Genomic DNA, 13,070 nt, shown 5'->3' with positions numbered 1-13,070 from the left:
ACAAATTCATTTCTTTCTCTTTTTGAGCTGCAAAATGACAACTTATTGTTACAAACATGCATACTCTTGTGGTGTGCCGGAAGGTTGTGAACTGGGGAGATTAATTCATTTTTCAAGTAACCCAAGGTTGCAAGGGAATCCGCGTCAACAAATTCTGGAGCCTCAGCAGCAGCATTTTACTACACACAAGTACTATACCTCTGCAACTCTGCCCGTGTCCTCGACTAAACATAGGGGCAAGTTCACAAACCTGCGTGACAGTGTTAAGAAAAGCCCAACAAAAAGTACTGCTAAAGTGAAAGCAACCAGCGGCTGGTGGTCGGACAGCTCATGGTCAACTGGTTCCTTTGATAAGGTCAGTATCTGTGGAACTGTGTGCTGATCTTCTGGTGGTAATGTCAGTGCAGTTTTAGTGTGTAAATCGAAGTGCAAACCATGGAATAACAATTATGACAGTGGCCCCTATTCTTATTAAGATAATCCACAGCTGTAGCTCATAATGGAGTTACTCAGTTCCCATTAGAGTCTAATTTCAGATATCTGAAAGATGTGCTGAATTCTACATTTATTTATTATTTAGGACACACTATTAATGCACAAAGGTTATATAGAAAATAGAACAGTACAGCACAGGAACAGGCCCTTTGGCCCACGAGGTTGTGCCAAACTAATTAAACATCTAACTGAACTAATCCCTTCTGTCTACACAATGTCCATATCCCCCCATTCTCGGCACATTGATGTGCCTGTCTAAGTGCCTTTTAAACACCTCTATCCTACTTGCCTCCACTACCACCTCTGGCAGCACATTCCAGGCACCCATCACTCTCCGTGTAAAGAAAAACTTTTATTTTAAAATTTTATTTGTGCAGCTGTTCTTCCACCTTGTTAGTTATTTTGTCTGATATCTACAACCTTTAACCCACCACATTGCTGACAGTATCCTGACTCTGGCTGCTATTTTCAACATTCCCTTTTAGTTTTTCATTTTGTCTGCACCCGTCTTTTCCCATCTCCCTTACCACATCTGCTCAATCAGACCTGCAGCCTTAACCATGTATATTCCTCCTCCTGGATTATATTAGAAATGTACAGCTCAATTCGTTCTCCTGGAATGGAGGAATAAATACACTGAACATTTTACTCACAATCCATGTAATTGCACCATTAGCAAGAGATGCTGGTCAGCAGGTTCTATTGATTTACTCTGGGATAATGTCCTGCAAATGTGAGACCCTTCCAGTGACTCTGCACTTTATATGCAGCATTAAAACTAAGTCAATAACCAGGTTTTGGGTGGCCAGAAGTGTTTTGGCTGAAGCCTGCTGAGATCCTTAATATTCCATTTTTGTTGTCAGTCACTTACAAGTTGAATTTGTTTGCTAAGTTGTTCCAACACTTGATTACAAACATCGTTTATAAGTACTTGATTTTTCCCTCCAAATTTTAGTTGCATATTGTTGTTGCAGCAACTGCCCTGCGCCATTTAATGCCTTATCCTTTTTTGACAAAAGTCTGAGTGGGCATTAGTTCCTGTATTACGCTGCAGTGGCAGGGAGGATTTGTTTTTATGCTATTTTCGGAAGGGAGCATAAAGTCGCAATGAAGTTAGCCATGCCTGTACACATTGGTGCTGAGATAATTTGGGCATGATGCATCCCATCATAACACAGCTTACATGTTGAATAAAAAACTTGTAGGGGAATGGATGGTTTAGGAATTAGCTAGTTAACAGAATTAACCTTGGATGTTTAGGTACTGTTGAGTGAAAATGTGATTCAAATAGAGTTCAGCAGACATTTTTGTTTGAGCTGTGTTTGATCTCGGGGTTTCAGTGAGATATCTGCTGGAGTGATTTCCTTTGTATTGTTTTGAGCAAGAACCTATGTTGTAACAGTCTTGAAACTTAACCTCTCATAATTCTGGCATCAGAACGAGTTAATTATGGCATAAACTGCAAAGGCTGATTATCTGAACATTTAATATAATATTGAGTCCCAATGGGCTTTATTTCATCATCCTCTATTTACACCTCCAGACAGTTTATCTATAATTAACAAGCCTTCAATATCCACTCTTGGATTGTATCAGTTCCATTTGTGCCACCTGGATTCTCTTGACTTTCACCCCATCACATTCATTTCCTTCATTGTCCCAATCCTGTCCCCTTCTCTGTAATGTAAACTGAGCTTATCTCCTTCTCCCAGTTCTGATAAGAACTGACCCCAAAGGTTAACTTTTTTTTCTTTCCACAGATGCTGTTGACCTCTTTGGTATTTCCAGTGTTTTTGTTTTCACTTCTAGCATCTGCAGATTTTGCTTTAATAATCCATGAATCTGTGTTCATTCTAATGAGAAGATGTGATTTTCAAAGAACTAGGATCTGCAAACGAGTGCTTTTCGCCCTTGGTTCTCATTAGAAAGCTATGGTTAAAACTTTCTCTGGTTTGAGGATAATTGTTTTATTGGCTTGAATGGCATTGCAGTACTCTACTGAGTGATAGATATTTTCCTCTCTGGACAACTACTCCTGTGCAAAATAGATGTTCTGTTGTTTGACTTCAGCATAATCCATTGTACATAAAGCACTTTGTGATGTTCCTGAGATTTAATGGGATACCATGCAAATACAATGTTCCGACTTGATTAAAATCAAATATCCATAGGTTCCATTGGAAGAAAATAATAAAGAAAACATGCACACCACACACCCAAACATACCTGAATGGTGGGGGAGGGGTGAGACCAGGCGCCACCCATGGACTCTATCCTTTACACTCTGTGCTCCGCTGGACTCCTATGGATTCCAAGGGTGGTGCCTAGTCTTCGTGGGGTTCACCAGTAGTAACCAAGGAACCACTTCTAGGGTCTTTTTGCTGCAACATGTGATATCTAATCTGAAACCAGATGGATTTCCATGGGAGATCTAAACTTGCAGATTAATAATTTCACTGTATTAAGGGTCAGAAATATTTAAAAACTGCAGTTTTGGCAGAAGGCAAAGCTCTTCTCCCTCTTCCAGTTTTCCCCTTTGGCCTATTCACTGTTAGGATCTCATTGCCTGATTTGGCGTGGAGGGCCCACACAATCTGCTCTGTCCAGCCCAGGTAAATGGCAGGTGTGCAGGCACCATGGGTGGAGTTCTCGGGTGCATGCATCATCAGGTCCAGTTTATTTCTGTAGTTGACTGGGTACAACTCTGGCACCTTCCAGAATGCATGTACCTTGGGGTAATTTTACCCATAGTTTGAGCTGAGAATTTAAATAAAATTAGAAATTACTAATAATCGTTGTCATGTCTGCTGCTGTAAAATTCCTCAAATGAAGTACAACATCATTTTTGATGCAATTTTTAAAGTTCAGTATGAAAATTGATTCAATGTCTAACTTGAAAACCTTATTTTTTCCTGTGTTTTCTCCCCCCTCCTCCCATCCCAACCTCTCAATACTTGCAATGTGAACCAAAGTGTTAACATGAAGAGAAGAGAGACCACAGTAAAGACCATAAGGAAGATACAGAAATGGGGACATGTTCCCTGGAATGTAAATCTAATTGAAAAATAACCGCAGAGTAAACAGTAGGACCTGATGGGTGAATGTCTGCTGGCTTGTTGTGGAAGCCAGTGCTGTGTACAGTAGAAGCACTAGCCATGTCCAGTGAAAGGGGGCCAGTTCTCCATGAATAATGCATTTTTTAATCGACATTTAGTGTTGAGATTAAATATCTTGCCTGAGTTCATGTATTTGCCACATCCATTTTGAAGTTTGTATTGGTGCTGCCTTCATTGGTGCTGTATTCATTGCCTTCCAGGGTTCATAAGTATTTATTAGACATTATTAAATTTTACAATATTATTGTTATATTTAATTTTCAAGCTTTTAAGTTTTCAACTTCTACTTTAAAATTCTCAACATGATCACTTGCCTAACAAACTAATCATCTAATCTTTGAAATTGAATATGTATCACAAAGGAAATTGTCTTCTTTTGTACAATAACTTGAAGATAGTTTGGTTTTAATTGAATCAGAAACCTACTAAGAATAAATTGGTCATAATAAAGAAGATTATGTACCCACCATGCTTTTTAATGCACTAAGAGAAATGGTCAAGTCTCATTGCATAAGATCACAATTTCACTTTGGGATGTAGCCTGTTTAATGATGTATTTTAGTAGCTTTATTACATTTATGCTAAATCTTGCATGGGTATTTTTTTGGCATAGAGTGGAATCTTTGCATGTGAATGAAACCAATACAGTGCAATCTCAATATAGCACATCTTATCTCATAATTTTGGATATATTGTAAATATTTTTGTCTCCCAATTCAGGATGTTTTATTTCATTGCAATATAAAGATCAAAGTCTGTAATCCTTTATGCATGGATATATTAGCTTTATTAGGTTGTATTAGATTTACAAGGAGAGATTAATGCATTAAATGATTGGATAGAGTTATGGCAAATGGATTCTAATTTAGGCAAATGCAGAGTCCTGAAGATTTGGTGTCCACGAGATCAGATTTTCTAAGTTAATGTCTGTAGACTTCTACCCAATGAGAATCAGTGGCTATGGGACCTGTCCCCCAGGGAGAGTCAGTGTGCATGCACCTGCTATGTATAGTTAGGTGGGATTTTATGGCTCCAATGTTCTCAGAGTGTTCTCTATGCGCAGTTGTGTCCCATTTCTTCCAGGATCACAGGTAAGTCATCAGAATGGAAGAGATGAAAAACACACAGTCCTTTGTTTCTCCAGAATGGAAGAGATCTTTGTTTGTCAAAGTCCCTCTTGTAATAGCAATACTGATAAGTGTGTAATAGATTCTGGAAAAGGATTGACAATCCATTGCTGGGGAATGGTTGGAACAGTTCCATAAATTGCAGCTTGGTATACAACAATTGAGATTGAGTGGAAAGAATGGGAGAAGATGTTGGAAAAATCTACTCAAACTCTGTGCGCGCTTCTGTATATACTAGAGCAATGGCGAGGTAGTTTTCAGTTGGATAAAGACACTAGCATATGGAGCCATGTCATGAAATGGAAATTAAAAGAGGGGTTCCAAAATTAGATGTTATATTTACTTATGCTGCTAGTGCTAAAGTTGTCGCAGAGAGTGGTATTATATTGAGATTGCACTGTAGTTACCTAAATTGTTCAGAAGGAACTCTTCACTTTATCTCATATTCCACAGTTGAACCTCGGTTTGTATTTTTTTCCCTCAGAATTCTTATTTGGTGCTTTCTCTCAATTTTTGAGTTGGCTATTAAGCAGTAAATTATTGGATTCTTTATTATGCCGTTAGGATTAAATGTGTTGCTCTGCTGCTGTGTACTTTGAAATTTGATCCCTTTGCTATTGTTTAGCAGATAGAGGCTACTCCTCCCTCTACTCCTGTAATCCCTGTGATCCCTGTTATGCCAGTCCCCGCTGAAGCCAGTGTCTTCTCGTCTGACAGTCAACAGGTTTTGTTCCTTTTCCTTTTTTCTTTTGAATGTTTTGATTTTGTTGCTGTATATTCAAAACTTATTTTGTGCATTGTTCAATCTTAATATCATGTTCTTTTTAGATCACTGCATTTCTATGAAGAGCAATTAGAACCAAAGAGACATGCCAACTTTGGCTGAAAATATAAACATCAAATCCTGCAGTTCACTTGTTTTTTTCCACCAGAGTATTGACCTGCTAGGTTACTGGCCTTTTTCTAATGCATACTGCCCGATCTTTTCATTATTTTGTACACCATTTCCAGATTTACCAGCTGCCTGTATAGCAAACTTATATTTTAATTTCTTAAATGCCACTTTTTGTTTTATTTGACATTATGTAATCATTAAAACTGCACCACTTCTTTCCTTTAGTCTCCTGTAAGAAATAGTGCATTACTTCATCTTTACAATGGCTGGTTTATGTAGTAAAATATCCCATTAATGGAATGGATCATCTGGCTGATTGTACAGATTAACTGTGGCAGAATTCTTTTCACTTGCCAATCCAGAGATGTCTACACAGGAAAATGTGTAGCAAAATTTTGCAACTTCTGTTCTATCTATTGCTTTGAAATAATTTCTCTGAATGTGTTTGTGGAGCTCCAAAGTCCAAGGTGTTCTTTGGTTCTGGTTGCCTGCCTGAGGAGTATGATGAGATAGAGGTGTTATATAAATAGTAGAATGATTCTTTGAAAACTATTTGAATTCAATGTGCAAATGTCATGTGTGATGGGAAAGCTGAGGTGTTTGCACAAATTGAGCTAATTTAGCAATATAGAGAAGGCAAAGATATGAACAAGTGTTCAGAACCCTTGAATATTTTTATTTTGGAAGCCTGACAAAAATGTCAAATGCCCTTGGTTTTGAAGTAGAATTTTAACAAATGGATCAGTGTAGATATATATTTTCTTAATACTTCATTTGCCTATTCCCCTTTGGCCTATCTGGTTCTAATAGAAATGATTTGGGTCACAGTAATTTAATAGTGCAGCTCAGAGTCAGAAGTTACTGCTGGGCTGGGCAATCTGTTGTTTCATACTCAGGCTTGTGTTTTGAATTTCCTAGTTTATTCCTGTTTGAATTTTATGAACCAGTAAGTTTGGAAATGGTCATTTCTGGCCCTGTAACAATTTCAGTGGATATACATCAGTACAGAAAGATCCATTTTTATCAGAAATTGATATATTAATTAGTAGGAACAAAGATTTAATTTGGACACCAAGTCCTGGGGCTCCATGGTACAGACCAACATGTTTCTGAGGATGAAAGTGTGGACTGCAGCATATTTTCAAATCATGCAGATCTCAAAGCACTTTCAGTACAGCAAAAATTTTGATCATTTTTAATATTTATTAACCCATCCAAAATACATCTTTTCCATGGCTGCCAACCAAGGGCTGTAGATATTAGCTTGTCAAAACTTGGGTTCTTTCTCAGTGATTTATATTTTTTTGCCTTCAATTCTTTTTTTCTTGTGTTTCTTGCTAAACTGCATGTTCCTTGTATGAAATCAAGATCAACTCCTTTCAGTAGTTCAGACTGATAAGATTTGGGCTGCTTGATCCCATTTCTGTGCCACTTGCTTGACTTCTGGTTGATGTGGTTCAGATCCCCTTGGGTAAAGAAATTTACACATCACAAGATGATTAACAATTTTGGGCAATTACTCTTCTCCCCTCCCCCCCCCCCCCTTCCCATCATCTACCTGCTTTTTGGATAAGAATGTACCTTCTCATGCAGGTGATCATGAAATCAAGCTTGGTTGACTATTTGTATTTTGTCTTTGCCGGTGCTTATTTACTTCCCTGTCCGTACAAACAAGATCAATCCCTGATTAAGTAATAAAACCATTGAATAAAACTCAAAGAAAAACATGAACATTTTCTTTCATTGGCTATTTTGGTACAATTCTGCTGAGGTACGTCGTTTGGTTATGATGTATTTTATTAGTAAATATTGATTTTGATTTCCATGGAATACATTATAAAATTATCAGCTGCAAATAAATACTTTGTGATGCTGATCTTAAAACAATCAAATAGTTTTGTCCATTTTTTGGTACTTTACAGTTGTAACTTTTAATGAATAAATGTTTTGCTATAAATATTAATTGCATTTGGCCTAGATAGGTGGAACAAAGAAGTTTTAGTTGAATTATTAATGTATAAAAAAATTCCCATTTCTCAATGAAGGGACATAACTGAAAATGCATTCTTATCTTCAAAAGACCAAATGAATTATTTATGTTGGATTTTTCAACAGGGGTGTGTTGCTCCAAGGAGTTTTTATTTTAACTGATTCTGCCTCTATTCACATGATATTCTCTTACTGATAGTGCAGTCAGATAGTTTTCTACATAGGTTCTGCATTTTGCAATTTTAAAACAGGTTTGGAAATTGTGCCAAGTTTACAGTTACCCTCTTTTATATTTGTGCCTCTTTTGGTCCACTTGGTGCTTCCTTTTACTCTGCTGAAATCCAGTTCAAATACTTTTCAATGAACATAAGTGACAACAAAAATTAAGGTCTCGAAGGATGTAATTAAAGGGAAAGTAGTAGTTGGTATGAAATTCAAAAGAAAAATTCTACTTGGCAGACCTTTGCCTTTCACTATAAAGAATTCATCGAAAAAGGGGAAAATGCAGAAAATCCACTATATATTAATGGTAGAAAAGCTTTAGACAAGATATCTTCTGGAAGTTTTCCACATGGGATTTAAAGGACAAGAAATATTTTGGAGGATGGTAAACTGGACTTAAAAATGATTATTTGCTAGAAAGCATAAAACTGGGGTTAAAACTGTTCTGGCCTCTACTGCTCACTGCATGTGTCTCTGGATGAGGGTTTACATTCCAAAAGATGTACTTTTTTTCATAAAGCTAGAGGAAAGTAAATGGGTTGAATGGAGTCATTTTAAATTCTGCATCAGTATGTGTGAAGTAGTGCATTTTGATTCAAGCAAAGAGGAGCGTTCCAGGACCATGCGTCCAAGGGGCATTCAATGCCTTTTAGTTGATGAGGCTATTTTTAAAAAAAATCAGATTGAGAATGTGAATGCTAAGTCTCAGGTACACTGTACCTTAGTGTACAGTGCTAGGAACAATATTGTACAGAGTAATGACGCGTGATTATAAAAATCACATAAGCGTTGTCTCTTGTTATCATGGATTATGAGACAAAACAAATATTTTTAAAACATCATGAAAGGATAGGATGGACAAAACTTCCATGTTTTGAAAGGGCAAGAAAGAGGTTGCACAGATCAGATTAAATATAAAACTATAGGAATATTCTTCACAAGTATGTCAAGCTGTTGAGTTCAATATAAATAGTAGTTGAGATAAAGTGTCAACTTTCAGGTTTATATTGGACAGTTAGATGGAGGGATATGGAAAAAGAATGGATAAATGTGACTTGGAATGATAAGCTCACATGGAGGGTGAGCATATGAGTCATGTGGCCTGTTTCTGTGCTGCAACTTGTATCATAGAAACAGAACTCTACTACATCACAACACCTCTGTAGAAAATTCAGAAAACAGTAAAAAAAAAAGCAAGACTGTTGTATCGAGAAAATTCTGCAAAACGAAGCACAATTTATCAGCCAGAATGACAGAATAATGTATTTCATGTAATTCAGCTGTTTTTGAGTGGAAATGGCTAAAATGAATGCAGTGTTTAAATTTTAGGCTTTGTGTATTGATATACATTGTTAACATGGTTTGCATTTCTAACATTTTAACTTGGTTGTCTTCATCTTTTTTAAAGGCTAATCCACCTCCTGTTGTGGTGAATACAGATAGTTTGGAGTCTCAGCCTTACGTAAGTTATCTATTTTTAAACCAGTTTGTACTTGGATGATTTGAAAAATGTTTTAAAGGAACATTTTTTTGCAGCATTTCATAATGCCGTTTCCATTCATATAGCAAGAATTACTTTTTCTGATTGTGCATCTTGTGTTTGAAAATTAATATAAAAACATTGGAATTGAATATAGGCAGGCTGCTAGCAGTGGACAGACATGTGGGCATTTTCAGATACTGCCATGTTGTTTCTGCATTCCTGTTCCATGAGGAGGAAAACTCTTGTACAAACCAGCCATGGTGGTCAACCTTTTCAGTTAAAGTTCCTGGTCTGTGTAGCTAGCAGTACTCAATGCAAAGCAGTGGCTCTGTAATCAGCCAGTTCTATGCCCGCATGTAAATTTTTTAACGATTTTGCTTTAAAATGCAATCATGTAGCTTCATTTTAGATGTTCCACAAGTTAACACATTGACTCTATCTCTGCAGACATGCTTTTTTTCCCACAGATGGAAAAAATTGTCCCTCTCTTATTGAGACAATAAATCTTACATTACTCCTACATTAAAAGCAACTTGGATTACATGAAATATTCAATAGAATTTGTTATTTATAAAGTAGGAATTGTTATTTAAGTATGTTGATTTGTTTGTTGTAGAATTCATAATTTCCACAAGTCATTTTTTTTGGCTGTTGGATACATTGGCAGTTGATGTATTTGCAAAGAAATTCTTTAGGAGAATTCACCAAACCATTTCAGTCAGTTAGACTACCTCATTTCATCAGAATATCTATTGCCAAAGACGTTTTAATTGCTCTTTGCGAAATTTAAGTTATTTAATATTATCAGGAATAACCTGTTAACCTGTATGTATTTGGATGATTGGCATAGCTTTTAAAGGAGCAATTTTGTTGAGTTTTATAATTTTCCTAAACTTCTATCCTTTTTAACTGCTGTAACAAAGAGCTGTACCAACTCCCTGACCTTTAACATAGCCATGGGCAAAGATAGGACCAGACATTATGGGGAAGTATTTATTTGGGGGAGGGCAAATTACGATGGTATTAGGTAAGAACTTGGGAGTGTAAAGTGGGAACAGGTGTTCTCTGGTAAATGCACCACAGAAATGTGGAGGTTGTTTAGGGAACACTTGCATGGGGTTCTGGCTAGGTTTGCCCCACTGAGACAAGGAAAGAATGGTAGGGTGAAGGAACCATGGTTAACGAGGTTCAGTCAAGAGGAAGAAGGAAACATATTTAAGGTTTAGGAAGCAAAAATCAGATAGGACTCGTGAGAGTTATAAGGTAACCAGGAAGGAGCTTAAGAAGGGACTTGGGAAAGCTAGGAGGGCACATTAGAAGGCCTTCGCAAGTAGGGTTAAGGAAAACCCTAAGGCATTCTACACATATCGGGAGGAACAAGAGGATGACTAGGGTGAGGGTAGGACTGCTCAGGGATGGGGGGGGGGGGGGGCGGTGGAATGTGTCTAGAGGCGAAAGAAGTAGGGGAGGTCCTAAATGAATATTTTGCTTCAGTGTTTACCAGTGAGAGGGACTTCAAATGTGAGGTTAGCATAGAACAGGCAAATGTATTAGAGCATGTCGCGGTTAAGAAAGGAACCGTGTTGGAGCTACTAAAAAACATTAGGATAGATGAGTCCCCGGGGTCGGACAGGATATACCCCGTCACTATGGGAAATGACTGAAGAGGTTGCTGGAGCGTTAACGATGATCTTTGAGTCCTCCCTGGCTACAGGAGTGGTACTGCAGGATTGGAGGATGGCAAATGTTGTCCCATTGTTCAAGAAAGGATAATCCTGGGAATTATAGACCAGTGAGTCTTATGTCAGTGGTGGGCAAACTATTGGAGCGGATTCTAAGGGACAGGATTTATGAGCATTTGGGGAAGCATAGTCTTATTAGGGATAGTCAACATGGTGTTGTGAAGGGCAGGTCATGCCTCACGAGCTTCATAGAGTTTTTTAAGGAAGTGACAAGACAAATTGATGAAGGTAGTGCAGTGGATGTGATATATATAGATTTTAGCAAGGCATTTGACAAGGTTCCCCATGGTAGGCTCATTCAGAAAGTCACGAGGTATGGGATCCATGGGAAATTAGTTGTGTGGATTCAAAATTGTCTTGTCCACAGAAGGTAGAGGGTTATTGTAGATGGAGAGTATTCGACCTAGAGGTCGGTGACTCATGGTGTTCTGCAGGGATCTGTTCTGGGACGCCTGCTCTTTGATTTTTGTAAGTGATTTGGATGAGGAAGTGGAAAGATGGGTTGGTAAGTTTGCAGATGATACAAAGGTTGGTGGTGTAGTAGATAGTGAAGAAGGTTGTCATAGTTTGCGATTGGATTTAGATAGGATGCAGAGCTGGGCAGAGAAGTGGCAGATGGAATTCAATCTGTAGAACTGTGAAATGATACACTTTGGAAGAACGAACTTGAAGGTAGAGTATATAGTTAAAGGTAGGATTCTTAGCAGTGTGGAGGGACAGGGAGATCTTGGGGTCCAAGTACATAGATCCCTCAAAGTTGCCTCATAAGTTGATAGGGCTGTTCAGAAGGCGTATGGTATGCTGGCCTTCATTAGCCGGGGGATTGAGTTCAAGAGCGGAGAGGTAACGCTGCAGCTTTATAAGACTCTGCTTAGACCACACTTGGAATATTGTGTTCAGTTCTGGTCACCACATTATCGGAAGGATGGGGAAGCTTTGGAGAGGGTGCAGAGGAGATTTACAAGAATGATACCTGGGTTGGAGAGCATGTCTTATGAGGAGAGGTTGAGCGAGTTAGGGCTTTTCTCTTTGGAGCAACAGAGGATGAGAGGAGACTTGACAGAGGTATATAAGATTATGAGAGGCATAGACAGAGTGGACAGCCAGCACCTTTTCTCCCAGATGGCAACAGCCAATATTAGAGGTCGCCTGTTTAAGGTGCCTGGAGGAAAGTTCAGGGGAGATGTCAGAGGTAGGTTTATTACACAGAGAGTGGTGGGTTACTGGAATGCACTGCCGGGGTTGGTGGTAGGAACCAATACAATAGGGTCATTTAAGAAACTATTAGATAGGCACATGGACAAAAGAAAAATAGAGGGTTATGGGAGATGTAGTAGAGAGCGGGATAGATTGGATGGGGATAAGGTTTATACAAGTCAGCACAACATCGTGGGCTGAAGGGTCCATACTCACAAGATCACAAGATAAGGGAGCAGAAGCAGGCCATTCGGCCCATCGAGTCTGCTCCAAGGAAAAGGGAAAAAGAAATGGGGTGGGAAAAAAGAGAGAGAAAAAAAAACAAAAAAAAACTATTCTAATCCCATTTGCCAGCCTTATCCCCATATCCCTTGATACCCTGACTATTTAGATATCTGTCTATCTCCTCCTTGAATACCCCCACTGATCTGGCCTCCACTGCTGTGCGTGGCAAGGAGTTCCACAATTTCACCACCCTCTGGGTAAAGAAACTTCTCCTCATCTCTGTCTTGAAACTGTACCCTCTAATTCTAAGATTGTGCCCTCTGGTCCTGGACACGCCCACCAAGGGAAACAGCCTAGCCACATCTACTCTATCCTTACCTGTCAACATTTTAAATGTCGCTACGAGGTCCCCTCTCATCCTTCTGTACTCCAGCGAGTACAGTCCAAGAGCCGACAAACGCTCATCATACTTAAGCCCTTTCATTCCTGGAATCATTCTCGTAAATCTCCTCTGAACCCTCTCCAACGTCAGCCCATCTTTCCTAAGATGTGGGGCCCAAAACTGCGCACTGTTCTAAG

General features: G+C 38.6%; 1 protein-coding gene across 14 annotated transcripts in view; it reads left to right on the top strand.

The window, feature by feature from the left end:
* Positions 1 to 13,070, top strand: part of LOC127571818 (disks large homolog 1-like) — a 339,770-nt gene that overhangs the window by 207,471 nt on the left and 119,229 nt on the right. For 8 of the 14 annotated variants that reach the window (XM_052018541.1, XM_052018540.1, XM_052018539.1 and 5 more), the window contains 2 exons: positions 5,364 to 5,462; positions 9,253 to 9,306. In XM_052018541.1, the coding sequence (XP_051874501.1) occupies positions 5,364 to 5,462; positions 9,253 to 9,306 (153 nt within the window). The remainder of the gene's footprint in view (positions 1 to 5,363; positions 5,463 to 9,252; positions 9,307 to 13,070) is intronic. The other 6 variants (XM_052018549.1, XM_052018544.1, XM_052018548.1 and 3 more) reach the window with 2 other exon arrangements.

Source organism: Pristis pectinata, chromosome 6 (genome assembly GCF_009764475.1).
Source record: "Pristis pectinata isolate sPriPec2 chromosome 6, sPriPec2.1.pri, whole genome shotgun sequence".
In the NCBI taxonomy this organism is placed as follows: domain Eukaryota; kingdom Metazoa; phylum Chordata; class Chondrichthyes; order Rhinopristiformes; family Pristidae; genus Pristis; species Pristis pectinata.
Note: the sequence above shows the minus strand (reverse complement) of the source record. Positions and strands in the feature narration are given on the sequence as shown.